General features: G+C 42.6%; 1 protein-coding gene across 12 annotated transcripts in view; it reads left to right on the top strand.

Moving 5' to 3' along the window:
* LOC139752051 (uncharacterized) overlaps positions 1 to 19,743 on the top strand; it is a 233,328-nt gene that overhangs the window by 59,450 nt on the left and 154,135 nt on the right. For all 12 annotated transcript variants that reach the window (XM_071667878.1, XM_071667876.1, XM_071667883.1 and 9 more), the window contains 2 exons: positions 9,071 to 9,251; positions 16,360 to 16,421. In XM_071667878.1, the coding sequence (XP_071523979.1) occupies positions 9,071 to 9,251; positions 16,360 to 16,421 (243 nt within the window). The remainder of the gene's footprint in view (positions 1 to 9,070; positions 9,252 to 16,359; positions 16,422 to 19,743) is intronic.

Genomic DNA, 19,743 nt, shown 5'->3' with positions numbered 1-19,743 from the left:
GAAGAAAGAGCCAAGTGGGGAGTGCTCATCATCCTTGAATTCTCCTTGAGGTGTCTGAATGTGTGTAGATGTAACTAAGATAAGATGAAGGGAGAGATAGGTAGTATGTTTGAGGAAAGGAATCAGGATGATCTGGCTGTGAGTAAAACAAAGCTCAAGGGTAAAGGGTAAGAATGGCTTGAAAATGACTTAAGTGTAAGTTCAGGAGTTGGTTTGAGGGCAAAAGCTAAGAAATGGGTAACACTACTGCTGAAACAGGAGTTGTGGGAGTGTTTGAAAGATGTAAGAAATGAACTCCACTCTGATATGGGTAAAAATTAAAGTGGATTGCAAGAGATTGATGATAACATTGCTTATGCATCTGACCAGGAAAAGAAAGATGATGAAGGGCAAGTGTTTTGGGAGCAACTGAGTGAGTGTGTCCAAGTTTTGATGTGAAAGATGGGAGTAGTGATGGTTGATTTAAATGCAAAGGTGAGTGATGTGATAGTTGAAGGTATAATTGGGGGGTATGGGGCATTTAGTAATAGGAATGGAAATGGTGAACAGCTTTTGGAGTTGTGTGTTGAGCAAGTGCTGGTGATTGGGAATAGTCAGTTTAAAAAGGGACATGCGGATGTACATGGATTTTATTGGGAAAGATGTTCATTATTGGATTACATACTAGTTGATAGGTGTGCAAAAGAGAGACTTTTTAGTAAAGACCTGAATGTGCTGAGGGGGCAGCTGATGATTACCGTGTGGAGGTAAGGGTGAGACCATTTCTTCATATGTTCCTGTCATTACATTGCTAAAGTGGAAAAAGATGAAAATGTCTGAAAGATACTTATTTTTTTCATATTATTGTACTTAATCGCTGTTTCCCGCATCAGCGAGGTAGCGCCAGAAAGTAGACAAAGAATGGTCCATCCACTCACATACACATATGTATACATAAACGCCCATACATGCACATATACATATAAATACACAGACATATATGTATATATATGTATGTCTGTATTGTTGACTGGTTGGTAAGGTTATTTAGTGTATGTATGATTCATGGTGAGGTGCCTGAGGAGTGGCAGAATGCTTGCGTAGTGCCATTGTACAAAGGCAAAGGGGACAAAGGTGAGTGCTCAAATTACAGAGGTATAAGTTTGTTGAGTATTCCTGGGAAATTATATGGGAGGGTATTGATTGAGAGGGTGAAGGCATGTACAGAGCATCAGATTGGGGAAGAGCAGTGTGGTTTCAGATGTGGTAGAGGATGTGTGGATCAGGTGTTTGCTTTGAAGAATGTATGTGAGAAATACTTAGAAAAGCAAATGGATTTGTATGTAGCATTTATGGATCTGGAGAAGGTATATGATAGAGTTGATAGAGATGCTCTGTGGAAGGTATTAAGAATATATGGTGTGGGAGGTAAGTTGATAGAAGCAGTGAAAAGTTTTTATGGAGGATGTAAGGCATGTGTACGTGTAGGAAGAGAGGAAAGTGATTGGTTCTCAGTGAATGTAGGATTGCTTCAGGGGTGTGTGATGTCTCCATGGTTGTTTAATTTGTTTATGGATGGGGTTGTTTGGGAGGTGAATGCAAGAGTTTTGGAAAGAGGGGCAAGTATGCAGTCTGTTGTGGATGAGAGACCTTGGGAAGTGAGTCAGTTGTTGTTCGCTGATGATACGGCACTGGTGGCTGATTCCTGTGAGAAACTGCAGAAGCTGGTGACTGAGTTTGGTAAAGTGTGTGAAAGAAGAAAGTTGAGAGTAAATGTGAATAAGAGCAAGGTTATTATGTACAGTAGGGTTGAGGGTAAAGTCAATTGGGAGGTAAGTTTGAATGGAGACTAAACTGGAGGAAGTAAAGTGTTTTAGAAATCTGGGAGTGGAATTGGCAGCGGATGGAACCATGGAAGCGGAAGTGAGTCATAGGATGGGGGAGGGGGCGAAAATTCTGGGAGCCTTGAAGAATGTGTGGAAGTCGAGAACATTATCTCGGAAAGCAAAAACAGGTATGTTTGAAGGAATAGTGGTTCCAACAATGTTGTATGGTTGCAAGGTGTGGGCTATGGATAGAGTTGTGCGCAGGAGGGTGGACGTTTGGGGACAATATGTGGTGTGAGGTGGTTTGATCGAGTGAGGGTGGATGTTGAAGGACAATATGTGGTGTGAGGTGGTTTGATCGAGTAAGTAATGCAAGGGTAAGAGAGATGTGTGGTAATAAAAAGAGTGTGGTTGAGAGAGCAGAAGAGGGTGTTTTGAAATGGTTTGGTCACATGGAGAGAATGAGTGAGGAAAGATTGACCAAGAGGATATGTGTGTCATAGGTGGAGGGAACGAGAAGTGGGAGACCAAATTGGAGGTGGAAAGATAGAGTGAAAAAGATTTTGAGTGATCAGGGCCTGAACATGCAGGAGTGTGAAAGGCATGCAAGGAATAGAGTGAATTGGATCGATGTGGTATAGCGGGGTCAACGTGCTGTCAATGGATTGAACCAGGGCATGTGAAGCGTGTGGAGTAAACCATGGAAAGTTCTGTGGGGCCTGGACGTGGAAAGGGAGCTGTGGTTTCGGTGCATTATTGCATGACAGCTAGAGACTGAGTGTGAACGAATGGGGCCTTTGTTGTCTTCCTAGCGCTGCCTTGCACACATGAGGAGGGAGGGGATTGTTATTTCAAGTGTGGCAGGGTGGCGATGGGAATGAATAAGAGCAGACAGTATAAATTATGTACATGTGTATATATGTATATGTCTGTGTGTGTACATATATGTATAGGTTGAGATGTATAGGTATGTATATTTGCGTGTATGGACGTGTATGTATATACATATATATGTGGGTGGGTTGGGCCATTCTTTCGTCTGTTTCCTTGCGCTACCTCAATAACGCGGGAGACAGCGACAAAGCAAAATAAATAAATAGATATAAATAAAAAGCGAGATATACATAAGTATACATATGTAAGTAGGAGAGATGGCCAGAGAGCGTTATTGGATTACGTGTTAATTGACAGGCGTGCGAAAGAGAGACTTTTGGATGTTAATGTGCTGAGAGGTGCAACTTGAGGGATGTCTGATCATTATCTTGTGGAGGCTAAGGTGAAGATTTGTATGGGTTTTCAGAAAAGAAGAGTGTATGTTGGGGTGAAGAGGGTGGTGAGAGTAAGTGAGTTTGGGAAGGAGACTTGTGTGAGGAAGTACCAGGAGAGACTGAGTACAGAATGGAAAAAGGTGAGAACAATGGAAGTAAGGGGAGTGGGGAAGGAATGGGATGTATTTAGGGAATCAGTGATGGATTGCGCAAAAGATGCTTGTGGCATGAGAAGAGTGGGAGGTGGGTTGATTAGAAAGGGTAGTGAGTGGTGGGATGAAGAAGTAAGATTATTAGTGAAAGAGAAGAGAGAGGCATTTGGACGATTTTTGCAGGGAAAAAATGCAATTGAGTGGGAGAAGTATAAAAGAAAGAGACAGGAGGTTAAGAGAAAGGTGCAAGAGGTGAAAAAGAGGGCAAATGAGAGTTGGGGTGAGAGAGTATCATTAAATTTTAGGGAGAATAAAAAGATGTTCTGGAAGGAGGTAAATAAAGTGCGTAAGACAAGGGAGCAAATAGGAACTTCAGTGAAGGGCGCAAATGGGGAGGTGATAACAAGTAGTGGTGATGTGAGAAGGAGATGGAGTGAGTATTTTGAAGGTTTGATGAATGTGTTTGATGATAGAGTGGCAGATATAGGGTGTTTTGGTCAAGGTGGTGTGTAAAGTGAGAGGGTTAGGGAAAATGATTTGGTAAACCACGAAGAGGTAGTAAAAGCTTTGCGGAAGATGAAAGCCGGCAAGGCAGCAGGTTTGGATGGTATTGCAGTGGAATTTATTAAAAAAGGGGGTGACTGTATTAGTGACTGGTTGGTAAGGTTATTTAATGTATGTATGACTCATGGTGAGGTGCCTGAGGAGTGGCGGAATGCGTGCATAGTGCCATTGTACAAAGGCAAAGGGGATAAGAGTGAGTGCTCAAATTACAGAGGTATAAGTTTGTTGAGTATTCCTGGTAAATTATATGGGAGGGTATTGATTGAGAGGGTGAAGGCATGTACAGAGCATCAGATTGGGGAAGAGCAGTGTGGTTTCAGAAGTGGTAGAGGATGTGTGGATCAGGTGTTTGCTTTGAAGAATGTATGTGAGAAATACTTAGAAAAGCAAATGGATTTGTATGTAGCATTTATGGATCTGGAGAAGGCATATGATAGAGTTGATAGAGATGCTCTGTGGAAGGTATTAAGAATATATGGTGTGGGAGGCAAGTTGTTAGAAGCAGTGAAAAGTTTTTATGGAGGATGTAAGGCATGTGTACGTGTAGGAAGAGAGGAAAGTGATTGGTTCTCAGTGAATGTAGGTTTGCGGCAGGGGTGTGTGATGTCTCCATGGTTGTTTAATTTGTTTATGGATGGGGTTGTTTGGGAGGTGAATGCAAGAGTTTTGGAAAGAGGGGCAAGTATGCAGTCTGTTGTGGATGAGAGACCTTGGGAAGTGAGTCAGTTGTTGTTCGCTGATGATACGGCACTGGTGGCTGATTCATGTGAGAAACTGCAGAAGCTGGTGACTGAGTTTGGTAAAGTGTGTGAAAGAAGAAAGTTGAGAGTAAATGTGAATAAGAGCAAGGTTATTATGTACAGTAGGGTTGAGGGTAAAGTCAGTTGGGAGGTAAGTTTGAATGGAGACTAAACTGGATGAAGTAAAGTGTTTTAGAAATCTGGGAGTGGAATTGGCAGCGGATGGAACCATGGAAGCGGAAGTGAGTCATAGGATGGGGGAGGGGGCGAAAATTCTGGGAGCCTTGAAGAATGTGTGGAAGTCAAGAACATTATCTCGGAAAGCAAAAACAGGTATGTTTGAAGGAATAGTGGTTCCAACAATGTTATATGGTTGCGAGGTGTGGGCTATGGATAGAGTTGTGCGCAGGAGGGTGGACGTTTGGGGACAATATGTGGTGTGAGTTGGTTTGATCGAGTGCGGGTGGATGTTGAAGGACAATATGTGGTGTGAGGTGGTTTGATCAAGTAAGTAATGCAAGGGTAAGAGAGATGTGTGGTAATAAAATGGATGGGGTTGTTAGGGAGGTGAATGCAAGGGTTTTGGAAAGAGGGGCAAGTATGAAGTCTGTTGTGGATGAGAGACCTTGGGAAGTGAGTCAGTTGTTGTTCGCTGATGATACAGCGCTGGTGGCTGACTCATGTGAGAAACTGCAGAAGCTGGTGACTGAGTTTGGTAAAGTGTGTGAAAGAAGAAAGTTAAGAGTAAATGTGAATAAGAGCAAGGTTATTAGGTACAGTAGGGTTGAGGGTCAAGTCAGTTGGGAGGTAAGTTTGAATGGCGAAAAACTGGAGGAAGTAAAGTGTTTTAGATATCTGGGAGTGGATCTGGCAGCGGATGGAACCATGGAAGCGGAAGTGGATCATAGGGTGGGGGAGGGGGTGAAAATCCTGGGAGCCTTGAAGAATGTGTGGAAGTCGAGAACATTATCTCGGAAAGCAAAAACAGGTATGTTTGAAGGAATAGTGGTTCCAACAATGTTGTATGGTTGCGAGGCGTGGGCTATGGATAGAGTTGTGCGCAGGAGGGCGGATGTGCTGGAAATGAGATGTTTGAGGACAATGTGTGGTGTGAAGTGGTTTGATCGAGTAAGTAACGTAAGGGTAAGAGAGATGTGTGGAAATAAAAAGAGCGTGGTTGAGAGAGCAGAAGAGGGTGTTTTGAAATGGTTTGGGCACATGGAGAGAATGAGTGAGGAAAGATTGACCAAGAGGATATATGTGTCGGAGGTGGAGGGAACGAGGAGAAGTGGGAGACCAAATTGGAGGTGGAAAGATGGAGTGAAAAAGATATTGTGTGATCGGGGCCTGAACATGCAGGAGGGTGAAAGGAGGGCAAGGAATAGAGTGAATTGGATCGATGTGGTATACCGGGGTTGACGTGCTGTCAGTGGATTGAATCAGGGCATGTGAAGCGTCTGGGGTAAACCATATAAAGCTGTGTAGGTATGTATATTTGCGTGTGTGGACGTATGTATATACATGTGTATGGGGGTGGGTTGGGCCATTTCTTTCGTCTGTTTCCTTGCGCTACCTCGCAAACGCGGGAGACAGCGACAAAGCAAAAAAAAAAAAAAAATAAATAAATAAATGAATATTCATACTTGCTCTCCTTCATCCACTTCTGGCTCTACCCGGCCCCGCAGGAAACAGCATTGATACCCCTGCTTCAACAAGGTAGCTCAAGAAAACAGACAAAAAAGGCCACATTAGTTCACACTCAGTCTCTAGCTGACATGTGTAATGCACCAAAGCCACAGCCCCCTATCCAGGCCCCACAGTCCTTTATGTATATATATATATTTTTCATACTATTCACCATTTTCTGTGTTAGCGAGGTAGCATTAAGAACAGAGGACTGAGCCTTTGAGAGACTATCCTCCCTTGGCCACCTTCTCTGTTCCTTTTGGAAAATTAAAGAACGAGAGGAGGATTTCCAGCCCCCCACTCCCTCCCCTTTTAGTCACCTTCTACGACACGCAGGGAATACATGGGAAGTATTCTTTCTCCCCTATCCCCGGGGATAATGAATAAATGAATAGATAAATCTTAATGATAAATTCATATTTATATTTGTATAAAAATTTTCTTTTTCATTCATACATGCAAGGAAGAGACAAAGAAATGGCTTCAATCCTCAGTTCCAACTTCTAGACACTAAAATACAGGTAGTGGGGATGGGGGATTTAAGCCCAGACTCCCTTCCCTTCTAGTTGTGTGCTCTGATGTATGAATATATGTGCAACTAGACTCTTCCTACTTGAGGTCACACTGCTAGTGAAAAGTCATCTTTAATGAGGCTGTAATATGTGGAGTAATTCTATGTCAGAGAACTTGTCACTCCAATGGAGTCTACATTTCCCTGCTACTGGAAATAGAGCAACCTTGAGCTGCTGGAGCCTTTAGAATGGTCTTTGGTAACACCAGGACTCCTTCAGAGAAATTGGTCCTGAGGTAATTATTTATTTATTTTATTTATTTTCCTTTGTCGCTGTCTCCCGCGTTTACGAGGTAGCGCAAGGAAACAGACGAAAGAAATGGCCCAACCCACCCCCATACACATGTATATACACACACGTCCACACACGCAAATATACATACCTATACATCTCAATGTACACATATATATACACACACAGACACATACATATATACCCATGCACACAATTCACACTGTCTGCCTTTATTCATTCCCATCGCCACCCCACCACACATGGAATACCATCCCCCTCCCCCCTCATGTGTGCGGGGTAGCGCTAGGAAAAGACAACAAAGGCCTCATTCGTTCACACTCAGTCTCTAGCTGTCATGCAATAATGCCCGAAACCACAGCTCCCTTTCCGCATCCAGGCCCCACACAGCTTTCCATGGTTTACCCCAGACGCTTCACATGCCCTGATTCAATCCACTGACAGCATGTCAACCCCGGTATACCACATCGATCCAATTCATTGTATTCCTTGCCCACCTTTCACCCTCCTGCATGTTCAGGCCCTGATCACTCAAAATCTTTTTCACTCTATCTTTCCACCTCCAATTTGGTCTCCCACTTCTCCTCGTTCCCTCCACCTCTGACACATATATCCTCTTGGTCAATCTTTCCTCACTCATTCTCTCCATGTGCCCAGACCATTTCAAAACACCCTATTCTGCTCTCTCAACCACACTCTTTTTATTTCCACACATCTCTCTTACCCTTACATTACTTACTCGATCAAACCACCTCACACCACACATTGTCCTCAAACATCTCATTTCCAGCACATCCATCCTCCTGCGCACAACTGTATCCATAGCCCACGCCTCGCAACCATACAACATTGTTGGAACCACTATTCCTTCAAACATACCCATTTTTGCTTTCCGAGATAATGTTCTCGACTTCCACACATTCTTCAATGCTCCCAGGATTTTCGCCCCCTCCCCCACCCTATGATTCACTTCCGCTTCCATGGTTCCATCCGCTGCCAGATCCACTCCCAGATATCTAAAACACTTTACTTCCTCCAGTTTTTCTCCATTCAAACTTACCTCCCAATTGACTTGACCCTCAACCCTACTGTACCTAATAACCTTGCTCTTATTCACATTTACTCTTAACTTTCTTCTTTCACACACTTTACCAAACTCAGTCACCAGCTTCTGCAGTTTCTCACATGAATCAGCCACCAGCGCTGTATCATCAGCGAACAACAACTGACTCACTTCCCAAGGTCTCTCATCCACAACAGACTTCATACTTGCCCCTCTTTCCAAAACTCTTGCATTCACCTCCCTAACAACCCCATCCATAGACAAATTAAACAACCATGGAGACATCACACACCCCTGCCGCAAAGCTACATTCACTGAGAACCAATCACTTTCCTCTCTTCCTACACGTACACATGCCTTACATCCTCCATAAAAACTTTTCACTGCTTCTGACAACTTTCCTCCCACACCATATATTCTTAGTACCTTCCACAGAGCATCTCTATCAACTCTATCATATGCCTTCTCCAGATCCATGAATGTTACATACAAATCCATTTGCTTTTCTAAGTATTTCTCACATACATTCTTCAAAGCAAACACCTGATCCACACATCCTCTACCACTTCTGAAACCACACTACTCTTCCCCAATCTGATGCTCTGTACATGCCTTCACCCTCTCAATCAATACCCTCCCATATAATTTACCAGGAATACTCAACAAACTTATACCTCTGTAATTTGAGCACTCACTCTTATCCCCTTTGCCTTTGTACAATGGCACTATGCACGCATTCCGCCACTCCTCAGGCACCTCACCATGAGTCATACATACATTAAATAACCTTACCAACCAGTCAACAATACAGTCACCCCCTTTTTTAATAAATTCCACTGCAATACCATCCAAACCTGCTGTAATTATAGATAGATGAATAAAAAGTATAAGTATGTAAACAGTATCACCCTCCACTCAGGAAAGGGAGTGATTGTGTGGAAGATTACTAATATGCTTACCTTTTTCAGGTTGAACCAGATGATGAGGATGAACAGGTTCTTGGCCTAGAAATGGATGAAAATTTTGAACCTCGAGTAGAAGACTTGATGGAAGAGGAACATGATAATCGAGAGGATTGCAATGCTCAGGATGAAGAGTGGGAGCCAGAGTTCAAAAGACCTAGGATTAAGAGGGAGGCTGCAGATTCTGGTATGTCATATTGCTTTATTATTATTTTTGTATATTCTCATTTTTTTCACAATGTATGGAAGTGGAAGGATGGAGTGAAAAAGATTTTGAGCAATTAGGGCCTAAACGTACAGGAGGGTGAGAGGTGTGCAAGGAATAGAGTGAATTGGAATGATGATGTATATCAGGGTTGACGTGTTGTCAGTGGACTGAACCAGGGCATGTGAAACATCTGGGTTAATCATGGAAAGGTCTGTGGGTCCTGGATGTGGATAGGGAGCTGCACTTTCAGTGCATTATACATGACAGCTAGAGGCTGCATGTGAACAAATATGGCCTTTTCTGTCTGTTTTACTGGTGCTACCTCGCTGAGGCAGGGGGTGGCAATGCTGTTTCCTGTGGGGTGGGGTGGTTCCAGGAATGGATGAAGGCAAGCAAGTATGAATATGTACATGTGTATATATGGATATATCTTTATTATTTAATTATTTGTTATACTTAATTGCCCTCTCCTGCATCAGCGAGGTAGTGCAAGGAAACAGACAAAAGAATGGCCCAAACCCACCCACATTCACATGTATATACATAAACACCCACACACGCACATATGCTTGCATACATTCCAACGTATACATACATATACATACACGGACATATACATGATATACACGTGTGTATTCATACTTGCTGCCTTCATCCATTCCTGTCGCCACCCTGCCAAACATGAAATAACACCCCTCCCCCTCCCCCCTGCGCGTGAGGTAGCACTATGAAAAGATAAAAAAGGCCACATTCATTCACTTTCAGTCTCTAGCTGTCACGTGTAATGCACTGAAACCAGAGCTTCCTTTCCACATCCAAAGGCCCACAAAACTTTCCATGGTTTACTCCAGATGCTTCACATTCCCTGGTTCAATCCACTGACAGCACGTCAACCCCGGTATACCACATCATTCCAATTCACTTTATTCCTTGCACGCCTTTCACCCTCCTGTATGTTCAGGCCCTGATCGCTCAAAATCTTTTTCACTCCACCCTTCCACCTCCAATTTGGTCTCCCACTTCTCTTTGTTTCCTCTACCTCTTGACACATATATCCTCTTGGTCAATCTTTCCTCACTCATTCTCTCCATTTGACCAAACCATTTCACCACCCTCTTCTGCTCTGTCAACCACATATCTCTCTTACCCTTTCATTACTTACTTGATCAAACCACCTCACATATTGTCCTCAAATATTTCATGTTCAACACATCCACCTTCCTCCGTACAACCCTATCTATAGCCTGTGCACCGCAACCATATAACATTGTTAGAACCACTTTTCCTTCAAACATAGCCATTTTTGCTCTGAGAATACGTTCTCACCTTCTACATATTCTTCAACGCTCCCAGAACCTTCGCCCCCTCCCCCACCCTGTGACTCACTTCCGCTTCCATGGTTCCATCTGCTTCTAAATCCACTCCCAGGTAATTAAAACACTTCACTTCCTCCAATCTTTCTCCATTCAAACTTTACCTCCCAATAAACTTGTCCCTCAACCCTACTGAACCTAATAACCTTGCACTTCACATTTACTCTCAACTTTCTTCTTTCACACAGTTTACCAAACTCAGTCACCAACTTCTGCAGTTTTTCACCCGAATCAGCCACCAGCGCTGTATCATCAACGAACAACTGACTCACTTCCCAAGCCCTCTCATCCAGAACAGACTGCATACTTGCCCTTCTCTCCAAAACTTGCATTCACCTCCCTAACCACCCCATCCATAAACAAATTAAACAACCATGGAGATATCATGCATCCCTGCTGCAAACTGACATTCACTAGGAACCAATCACTTTCCACTCTTCCTACTCGTACTCATGCCTTACATCCTTGGTAAAAACTTCTTACTGCTCTTAGCAGCTTACTGCCCACACCATATACTCTTAATAGTTTCCACAAAGCATCTCTATCAACCCCATCATATGCCTTCTCCAGATCCATAAATGCTACATACAAATCCATCTGTTTTTCTAAGTATTTCTCACAAACATTCTTCAAAGCAAACACCTGATCCACACATCCTCTACCATTTCTGAAACCACACTACTCTTCCCCAATCTGATGCTCAGTACATACCTTTACCCTCTCAGTCACTACCCTCCCTTATAATTCCCCAGGAATACTCAACAAACTTATGCCTTTATCCCCTTTGCTTTTGCACTATGGCACCATGAATGCATTCTGCTAATCCTCAGGCAGTTCATTATGAACCATACATGCATTGAATATCTTTACCAACCTGTCAACAACACAGTCACCCCCTTATGTGTCAAATTCCACTGCAGTACCATTCAAACCCGCGGCCTTTGTGGCTTTCATCCTCCACAAAGCTTTCACTGCCTCTTCTCTGTTTACCAAACCATTCTTCTTGACCCTATCTCTTTGCACACCACCTCAACCAAAACACCTTATATCTGCCACTCTATTATCATACACATTCAACAAGCCTTCAAGATACTCACTTCATCTTTTCACTTCACCACTACTTGTTATTACCTCCCCATTAACCCCCTTCACCAATGTTTCCATTTGTTCTCTTTTCTTATGCACTTTATTTACCTCCTTCCAAAACATCTTTTTATTCTCTCTAAAGTTTTATGATATTCTTTCACCCAACTCTCATTTGCCCTCTTTTTCACCTTTTGCACCTTTCTCTTCACCTCCTTCCCCTTTCTTGTATACATCTCCCAGTCATTGCTCTACTTTCCTGCAAAAATCATCCATACGCCTCTTTCGTCTCTTTCACTAACAATCTTACTTCTTCGTCCCACCATTCATTACCCTTTCCAATCTACCCACCTCCCACCTTTCTCATGCCACAAGCATCTCTTGTGCAAGCCATCACTGCTTTCCTAGATACATCCCATTCCTCCCCCACTCCCTTCACGTCATTTGCTCTCACCTTTTTCCATCCTGCACTCAATCTCTCCTGGAACTTCCTCACACAAGTCTCCTTTCCAAGCTCACTTACTCTCACCACTCTCTTCACCCAAACATTCTCTCTTCTTTTCTGAAAACCTTCACAAATCTTCACCTTTACCTCTAAAAGATAATGATCAGACATCCCTCATGTTGCTCCTCTCAGCACATTAACTTCCAAAAGTCTCTCTTTCATGTGGCTATCAATTAACATGTAATCCAGTAATGCTCTCTGGCCATCTCTCCTACTTACATACTTTTTTTTATTTTACTTTGTTGCTGTCTCCCATGTTAGCGAGGTAGCGCAAGGAAACAGACGAAAGAATGGTCCAACCCACCCACATACACATGTATATACATACACATCCACACACGCATATATACATTTTTTTTTTTACTATACTTTGGTGCTGTCTCCCGTGCTCTCACCATTTTAACATCCCCTCAACACCCATTTAATCAATTCTAACATCCCCTTACATAATTCAACATAATACCCACCTACTCTCACCATTTTAACATCCCCTCAACACCCACCTAATCAATTCTAACATCCCCTTACATGATTCAACATAATACCAGCGAGGTAGCGCAAAGAAACAGACGAAAGAATGGCCCAACCCACCCACATACATATGTATATACATACACGCCCACACACGCCCACACACACCTATACATCACAACATATACATATATATACACACACAGACATATACACATATACACATGTACGTAATTCATACTGGCTGCCTTTATTCATTCCCATCGCCACCCTGCCACACATGAAATATAAACCCCCTCCCCCCTCATGTGCACGAGGTAGCACTAGGAAAGACAACAAATGCCACATTCGTTCACACTCAGTCTATCTGTCATGTAATAATTCACCGAAACCACAGCTCCCTTTCCACATTCCAGGCTCCACAGAAGTTTCCATGGTTTACCCCACACGCTTCACATGCCCTGGTTCAATCCATTGACAGCACGTCGACCCCTGTATACCACATCGTTCCAATTTACTCTATTCCTTGCACGCCTTTCACCCTCCTGCATGTTCAGGCCCCGATCACTCAAAATCTTTTTCACTCCATCTTTCCACCTCCAATTTGGTCTCCCACTTCTCCTCATTCTCTCCACCTCTGACACATATATCCTCTTGGTCAATCTTTCCTCGCTCATTCTCTCCATGTAACCAAACTATTTCAAAACACCCTCTTTTACTCTCTCAACCACACTCTTTTTATTACCACACATCTCTCCTACCCTATTATTACTTACTTAATCAAACCATCTCACACCACATATTGTCCTCAAACATCTCATTTCCAGCACATCCACCCTCCTGCGCACTACTCTATCTATAGCCCACACCTCGCAACCATATAACATTGTTGGAACCACTATTCCTTCAAACATACCTGTTTTTGCTTTCCGAGATAATGTTCTCGACTTCCACACATTCTTCAATGCTCCCAGAACTTTCGCCCCCTCCCCCACACTATGATTCACTTCTGCTTCCATGGTTCCATCCGCTGCCAAATCCACTCCCAGATATCTAAAGCACTTTACTTCCTCCAGTTTTTCTCCATTCAAACTTACCTCCCAATTTACTTGTTCCTCAACCCTACTGTACCTAATAACCTTGCTCTTATTCACATTTACTCTTAACTTTCTTTCACACACTTTACCAAACTTAGTCACGAGCTTCTGCAGTCTCTCTCACGAATCAGCCACCAACGCTGTATCATCAGCAAACAACAACTGACTCTCTTCCCAAACTCTCTCATCCACAACAGACTGCATACTTGCCCCTCTTTCCAAAACTCTTGCATTCACCTCCCTAACAACCCCATCCATAAACAAACTAAACAACCATGGAGACATCACACACCCCTGCCACAAACCTACATTCACTGAGAACCAATCACTTTCCTCTCTTCCTACACATACACATGCCTTGCATCCTCGATAAAAACTTTTCATTGCTTATAACAACTTGTCTCCCACACCATATATTCTTAATACCTTCCACAGAGCATCTCTGTCAACTCTTATCATATGCCTTCTCCAGATCCATAAATGCTACATACAAATCCATTTGCTTTTCTAAGTATTTCTCACATACATTCTTCAAAGCAAACACCTGATCCACACATCCTCTACCACTTCTGAAACCACACTGCTCTTCCCCAATCTGATGCTCTGCACATGCCTTTACCCTCTCAATCAATACCCTCCCATATAATTTCCCAGGAATACTCAGGAAACTTATATCTCTGTAATTTGAGCACTCACATTTATCCCCTTTGCCTTTGTACAGTGGAACTATGCAAGCATTCTGCCAATCCTCAGGCACCTCACCCTGAGCCATACATACATTAAATAACCTTACCAACCAGTCAACAATACAGTCACCCCCTTTTTTAATAAATTCCACTGCAATACCATCCAAACATGCTGCCTTGCCGGCTTTCATCTTCCGCAAAGCTTTTACTACCTCTTCTCTGTTTACCAAATCATTTTCCCTAACCCTCTCACTTTGCACACCACCTCGACCAAAACACCCTATACTGCCACTCTGTCATCAAACACATTCAACAAACCTTTAAAATACTCACTCCATCTCCTTTTCACATCACCACTACTTGTTATCACCTCCCCATTAGTCCCCTTCACTGAAGTGCCCATTGATTACCTTGTCTTATGCACATTATTTACCTCCTTCCAAAACATCTTTTTATTCTCCCTAAAATTCAATGATCCTCTCTCCCCCCAACTCTCATTTGCCCTCTTTTTCACCTCTTGCACCTTTCTCTTGACCTCCTGCCTCTTTCTTTTATACATCTCCCACTCACTACCCTTCCTAATCTGCCCACCTCCCACACTTCTCATGCCACAAGCATCTTTTGCGCAAGCCATCACTGCTTCCCTAAATACATCCCTTTCCTCACCCACTCCCCTTATGGCCTTTGTTCTCACTTTTTTCCATTCTGTACTCATTCTCTCCTGGTACTTCCTCACACAAGTCTCCTTCCCAAGCTCTCTTACTCTCACCATTCTCTTCACCCCAACATTCTCTCTTCTTTTCTGAAAACCTCTACAAATCTTCACCTTCGCGTCCACAAGATAATGATCAGACATCCCTCCAGTTGCACCTCTCAGCACATTAACATCCAAAAGTCTCTCTTTCACGCGTCTGTCTATTAACACGTAATCCAATAACGCTCTCTGGCCATTTCTCCTACTTACATACGTATACTTATGTATATCTCTTTTTAAACCAGGTATTCCCAATCACTAGTCCTTTTCCTGCACATAAATCTACAATCTCTTCACCATTTCCATTTACAACACTGAACACCCCATGTACACCAATTATTCCCTCAACTGCCACATTACTCACCTTTGCATTCAAATCACCCATCACTATAACCTGGTCTTGTGCATCAAAACTACTAACGCACTCACTCAGCTGCTCCCAAAACACTTGCCTCTCATGATCTTTCTTTTCATGCCCAGGTGCATATGCACCAATAATCACCCATCTCTATCCATCCACTTTCAGTTTTACCCATTTAAGTCTATAGTTTACTTTCTTACACTCTGTCACATACTCCCACCACTCCTGTTTCAGGAGGAGTGCTACTCCTTCCCTTGCCCTTGTCCTCTCACTCTCACTCTTTCCCTTTACCCTTGAGCTTCGTTTCACTCAGAGCCAGAACATCCAGGCTCCTTTCCTCAAAAATACTACCTGTCTCTCCTTTTTTCTCATCTTGGTTACATCCACACACATTTAGACACCCCAGTCTGAGCCTTTGAGGAGGATGTGCACTCCCCGCGTGACTCCTTCTTCTGTTTCCCCTTTTAGAAAGTTGAATATACCAGGAGGGGAGGGTTTCCAGCTTCCCGCTCCTGTCCCCTTTAGTCGCCTTCTATGACACGTGAGGAATGCGTGGGAAGTATGCTTTCTCCCCTATCCCCAGGGATAGGTATTGTTAGGTATTGTTACGATATTTTAAGTACAAAATGAGGGCAAGAATTTTAGATATGTGTCCTAAGCATGCAAAGTTTAGGCATTAAAAAATATGCCTCATAATCTCAGCTTTCACATTCTTTAATATTGTTATTCAAGGAATTGTACTTTTTTTCATCTCTAGATCAGAATGGACCTCCTAAGAGAAAGAGAGGACGACCTCGGAAAGATGCATCCAAACCTAAGGTAGGAAATGATGATGAATTTTGGTTGCCAGTAAGTGTTAGAAGACAAAAATTTGTCTTTTAAATGAAAACTAAGGTCTTTTGAAAATAATGTTGAACAAAGGTCTGAATTGATATTTCTATTGGTTGAATAGTTCTCATGTTAGACTTAGTGTGTGGCTACAGCTTTTTATCTCCTGACAGCTGCTGGTAACCCTTTATGTTTAGGATGAATGCTTGAGGAGCTTTTGCCAATGATTAAAGGATTAGATTGTTCATAAGCTTCAACTCGTAAGACTTACCAAGTTTGCAGAATTCTTTGATAAGTGTTTCAGATGTTGCTGTTGGGTCTTTGACTTTAGATTTTATTTGGTGAAGGATATGCATGTGCCACTCAGCTCTGAATATGGAAAGAGGTAAACACAACAGTTATCTGTAAATTTTAGTGTTCATTTCTGTATAATGATGAGTAAATATGTAAATATTTGTCCTATATTTTTTTGTAAGAACTTGTCTGTCTCCATCTGTTATTTATTGTTTTTAGGTTTTGTGACTAACCATATGTTGAAGTATTAGATAAGATAATGATTCATGGATATGCATTTTAATGTTTGATAGACAAATCTCTTTGTGTTGCATTAATGTCACTCAAAACTTTTTACTGGGAAGGAAGGATGAATATCTAAGATTAATCCATTTACTGTGGACATGTCATATATGATATCTCACTCCTTTGTTTTGTTCATTGTGGCCATGAGGTATTCCGTTTTATGGATTTGACTTTCCTGTTTGTGTATTTAGTTGGAAAATGTATGCACCTATCCTTCATATGGCAATACTGCCTTGCAGCCATACACTAGTCACATTGTCAGTAATCGTCAGAATGCCATAGAGGATGGAGGGTAGTACATCATTTTTGTATTGTCCAGACAATGAATTTGAATAGATTTATATAAATAATGTGCTGTATATAGTATTTTATTTATGTTATACTTAGTCGCTGTTTGCCGCATTAGCGAGATAGCGCAAGGAAACAGATGAAAGAATGGCCCAACCCACCAACATACACATGTATATACATAAATGCCCACTCACACATATAAGTGAGCTTGGAAAAGAGACTTGTGCGAGGAAGTCCTAGGAGAGATTGAGTCCAGAATGGAAAAAGGTGAGAACAAATGACATAAGGGGAGTGGGGGAGATGGTATTTAGGGAAGCAGTGAGGGTTGTGCAAAAGATGCCTATGGCATGAGAAAGGTGGGAGGTGGACAGATAAGAAAGGGTAGTGGGTGGTGGGATGAAGAAGTAAGATTGTTAGTGAAAGAGAAGAGAGAGACGTTTGGATGGTTTTTGTAGGGAAGTAGTGCGAATGACTGGGAGATGTATAAAAGTTTGTAGGGAAGTAGTGCGAATGAATGGGAGATGTATAAAAGAAAGAGGCAGGAGGTCATGAGAAAGGTGCAAGAGGTGAAAAAGAGGGCAAATGAGAGTTGGGTGAGAGAGTAATCATTAAATTTTAGGGAGAATAAAAAGATGTTTTGGAAGGAGGTAAATAAAGTACGTATGACAAGGCAAAGGGGATAAGAGTGAGTGCTCAAATTACAGAGGTATAAGTTTGTTGAGTATTCCTGGTAAATTATATGGGAGGGTATTGATTGAGAGGGTGAAGGCATGTACAGAGCATCAGATTGGGGAAGAGCAGTGTGGTTTCAGAAGTGGTAGAGGATGTGTGGATCAGGTGTTTGCTTTGAAGAATGTATGTGAGAAATACTTAGAAAAGCAAATGGATTTGTATGTAGCATTTATGGATCTGGAGAAGGCATATGATAGAGTTGATAGAGATGCTCTGTGGAAGGTATTAAGAATATATGGTGTGGGAGGAAAGTTGTTAGAAGCAGTGAAAAGTTTTTATCGAGGATGTAAGGCATGTGTACGTGTAGGAAGAGAGGAAAGTGAATGGTTCTCAGTGAATGTAGGTTTGCGGCAGGGGTGTGTGATGTCTCCATGGTTGTTTAATTTGCTTATGGATGGGGTTGTTAGGGAGGTAAATGCAAGAGTTTTGGAAAGAGGGGCAAGTATGAAGTCTGTTGGGGATGAGAGAGCTTGGGAAGTGAGTCAGTTGTTGTTTGCTGATGATACAGCGCTGGTGGCTGATTCATGTGAGAAACTGCAGAAGCTGGTGACTGAGTTTGGTAAAGTGTGTGGAAGAAGAAAGTTAAGAGTAAATGTGAATAAGAGCAAGGTTATTAGGTACAGTAGGGTTGAGGGTCAAGTCAATTGGGAGGTGAGTTTGAATGGAGAAAAACTGGAGGAAGTGAAGTGATTTAGATATCTGGGAGTGGATCTGGCAGCGGATGGAACCATGGAAGCGGAAGTGGATCATAGGGTGGGGGAGGGGGCGAAAATTCTGGGGGCCTTGAAGAATGTGTGGAAGTCGAGAACATTATCTCGGAAAGCAAAAATGGGTATGTTTGAAGGAATAGTGGTTCCAACAATGTTGTATGGTTGCGAGGCGTGGGCTATGGATAGAGTTGTGCGCAGGAGGATGGATGTGCTGGAAATGAGATGTTTGAGGACAATGTGTGGTGTGAGGTGGTTTGATCGGATGAGTAACGTAAGGGTAAGAGAGATGTGTGGAAATAAAAAGAGCGTGGTTGAGAGAGCAGAAGAGGGTGTTTTGAAGTGGTTTGGGCACATGGAGAGAATGAGTGAGGAAAGATTGACCAAGAGGATATATGTGTCGGAGGTGGAGGAAACGAGGAGAAGAGGGAGACCAAATTGGAGGTGGAAAGATGGAGTGAAAAAGATTTTGTGTGATCCGGGCCTGAACATGCAGGAGGGTGAAAGGAGGGCAAGGAATAGAGTGAATTGGAGCGATGTGGTATACCGGGGTTGACGTGCTGTCAGTGGATTGAATCAAGGCATGTGAAGCGTCTGGGGTAAACCATGGAAAGCTGTGTAGGTGTGTATATTTGCGTGTGTGGACGTATGTATATACATGTGTATGGGGGGGGGTTGGGCCATTTCTTTCGTCTGTTTCCTTGCGCTACCTCGCAAACGCGGGAGACAGTGACAAAGTATAATAAAAAAAAATAATAAAAGAAATGACAAGAGAACAAATGGGTACATTGGTGAAGGGGGCTAATGGGGAGGTGATAACATGTAGTGAAGTGAGGAGATGGAGTGAGTATTTTGGAGGTTTTTTGAATGTATTAGATGATAGAGTGGCAGATATAGGGTGTTTTGGTCCAGGTGGTGTGCAAAGTGAGAGGGTCAGGGAGAATGGTTTGGTAAAGAGAGAAGAGGTAGTGAAAGCTTTTGCGGAAGATGAAAGCCGGCAAGGT

The sequence above is a fragment of the Panulirus ornatus genome, chromosome 12 (assembly GCF_036320965.1).
Source record: "Panulirus ornatus isolate Po-2019 chromosome 12, ASM3632096v1, whole genome shotgun sequence".
Classification (NCBI taxonomy): Eukaryota; Metazoa; Arthropoda; class Malacostraca; order Decapoda; family Palinuridae; genus Panulirus; species Panulirus ornatus.
The sequence above is the reverse complement of the archived record's forward strand: the minus strand, read 5'-3'. Positions and strand labels throughout refer to the sequence as shown.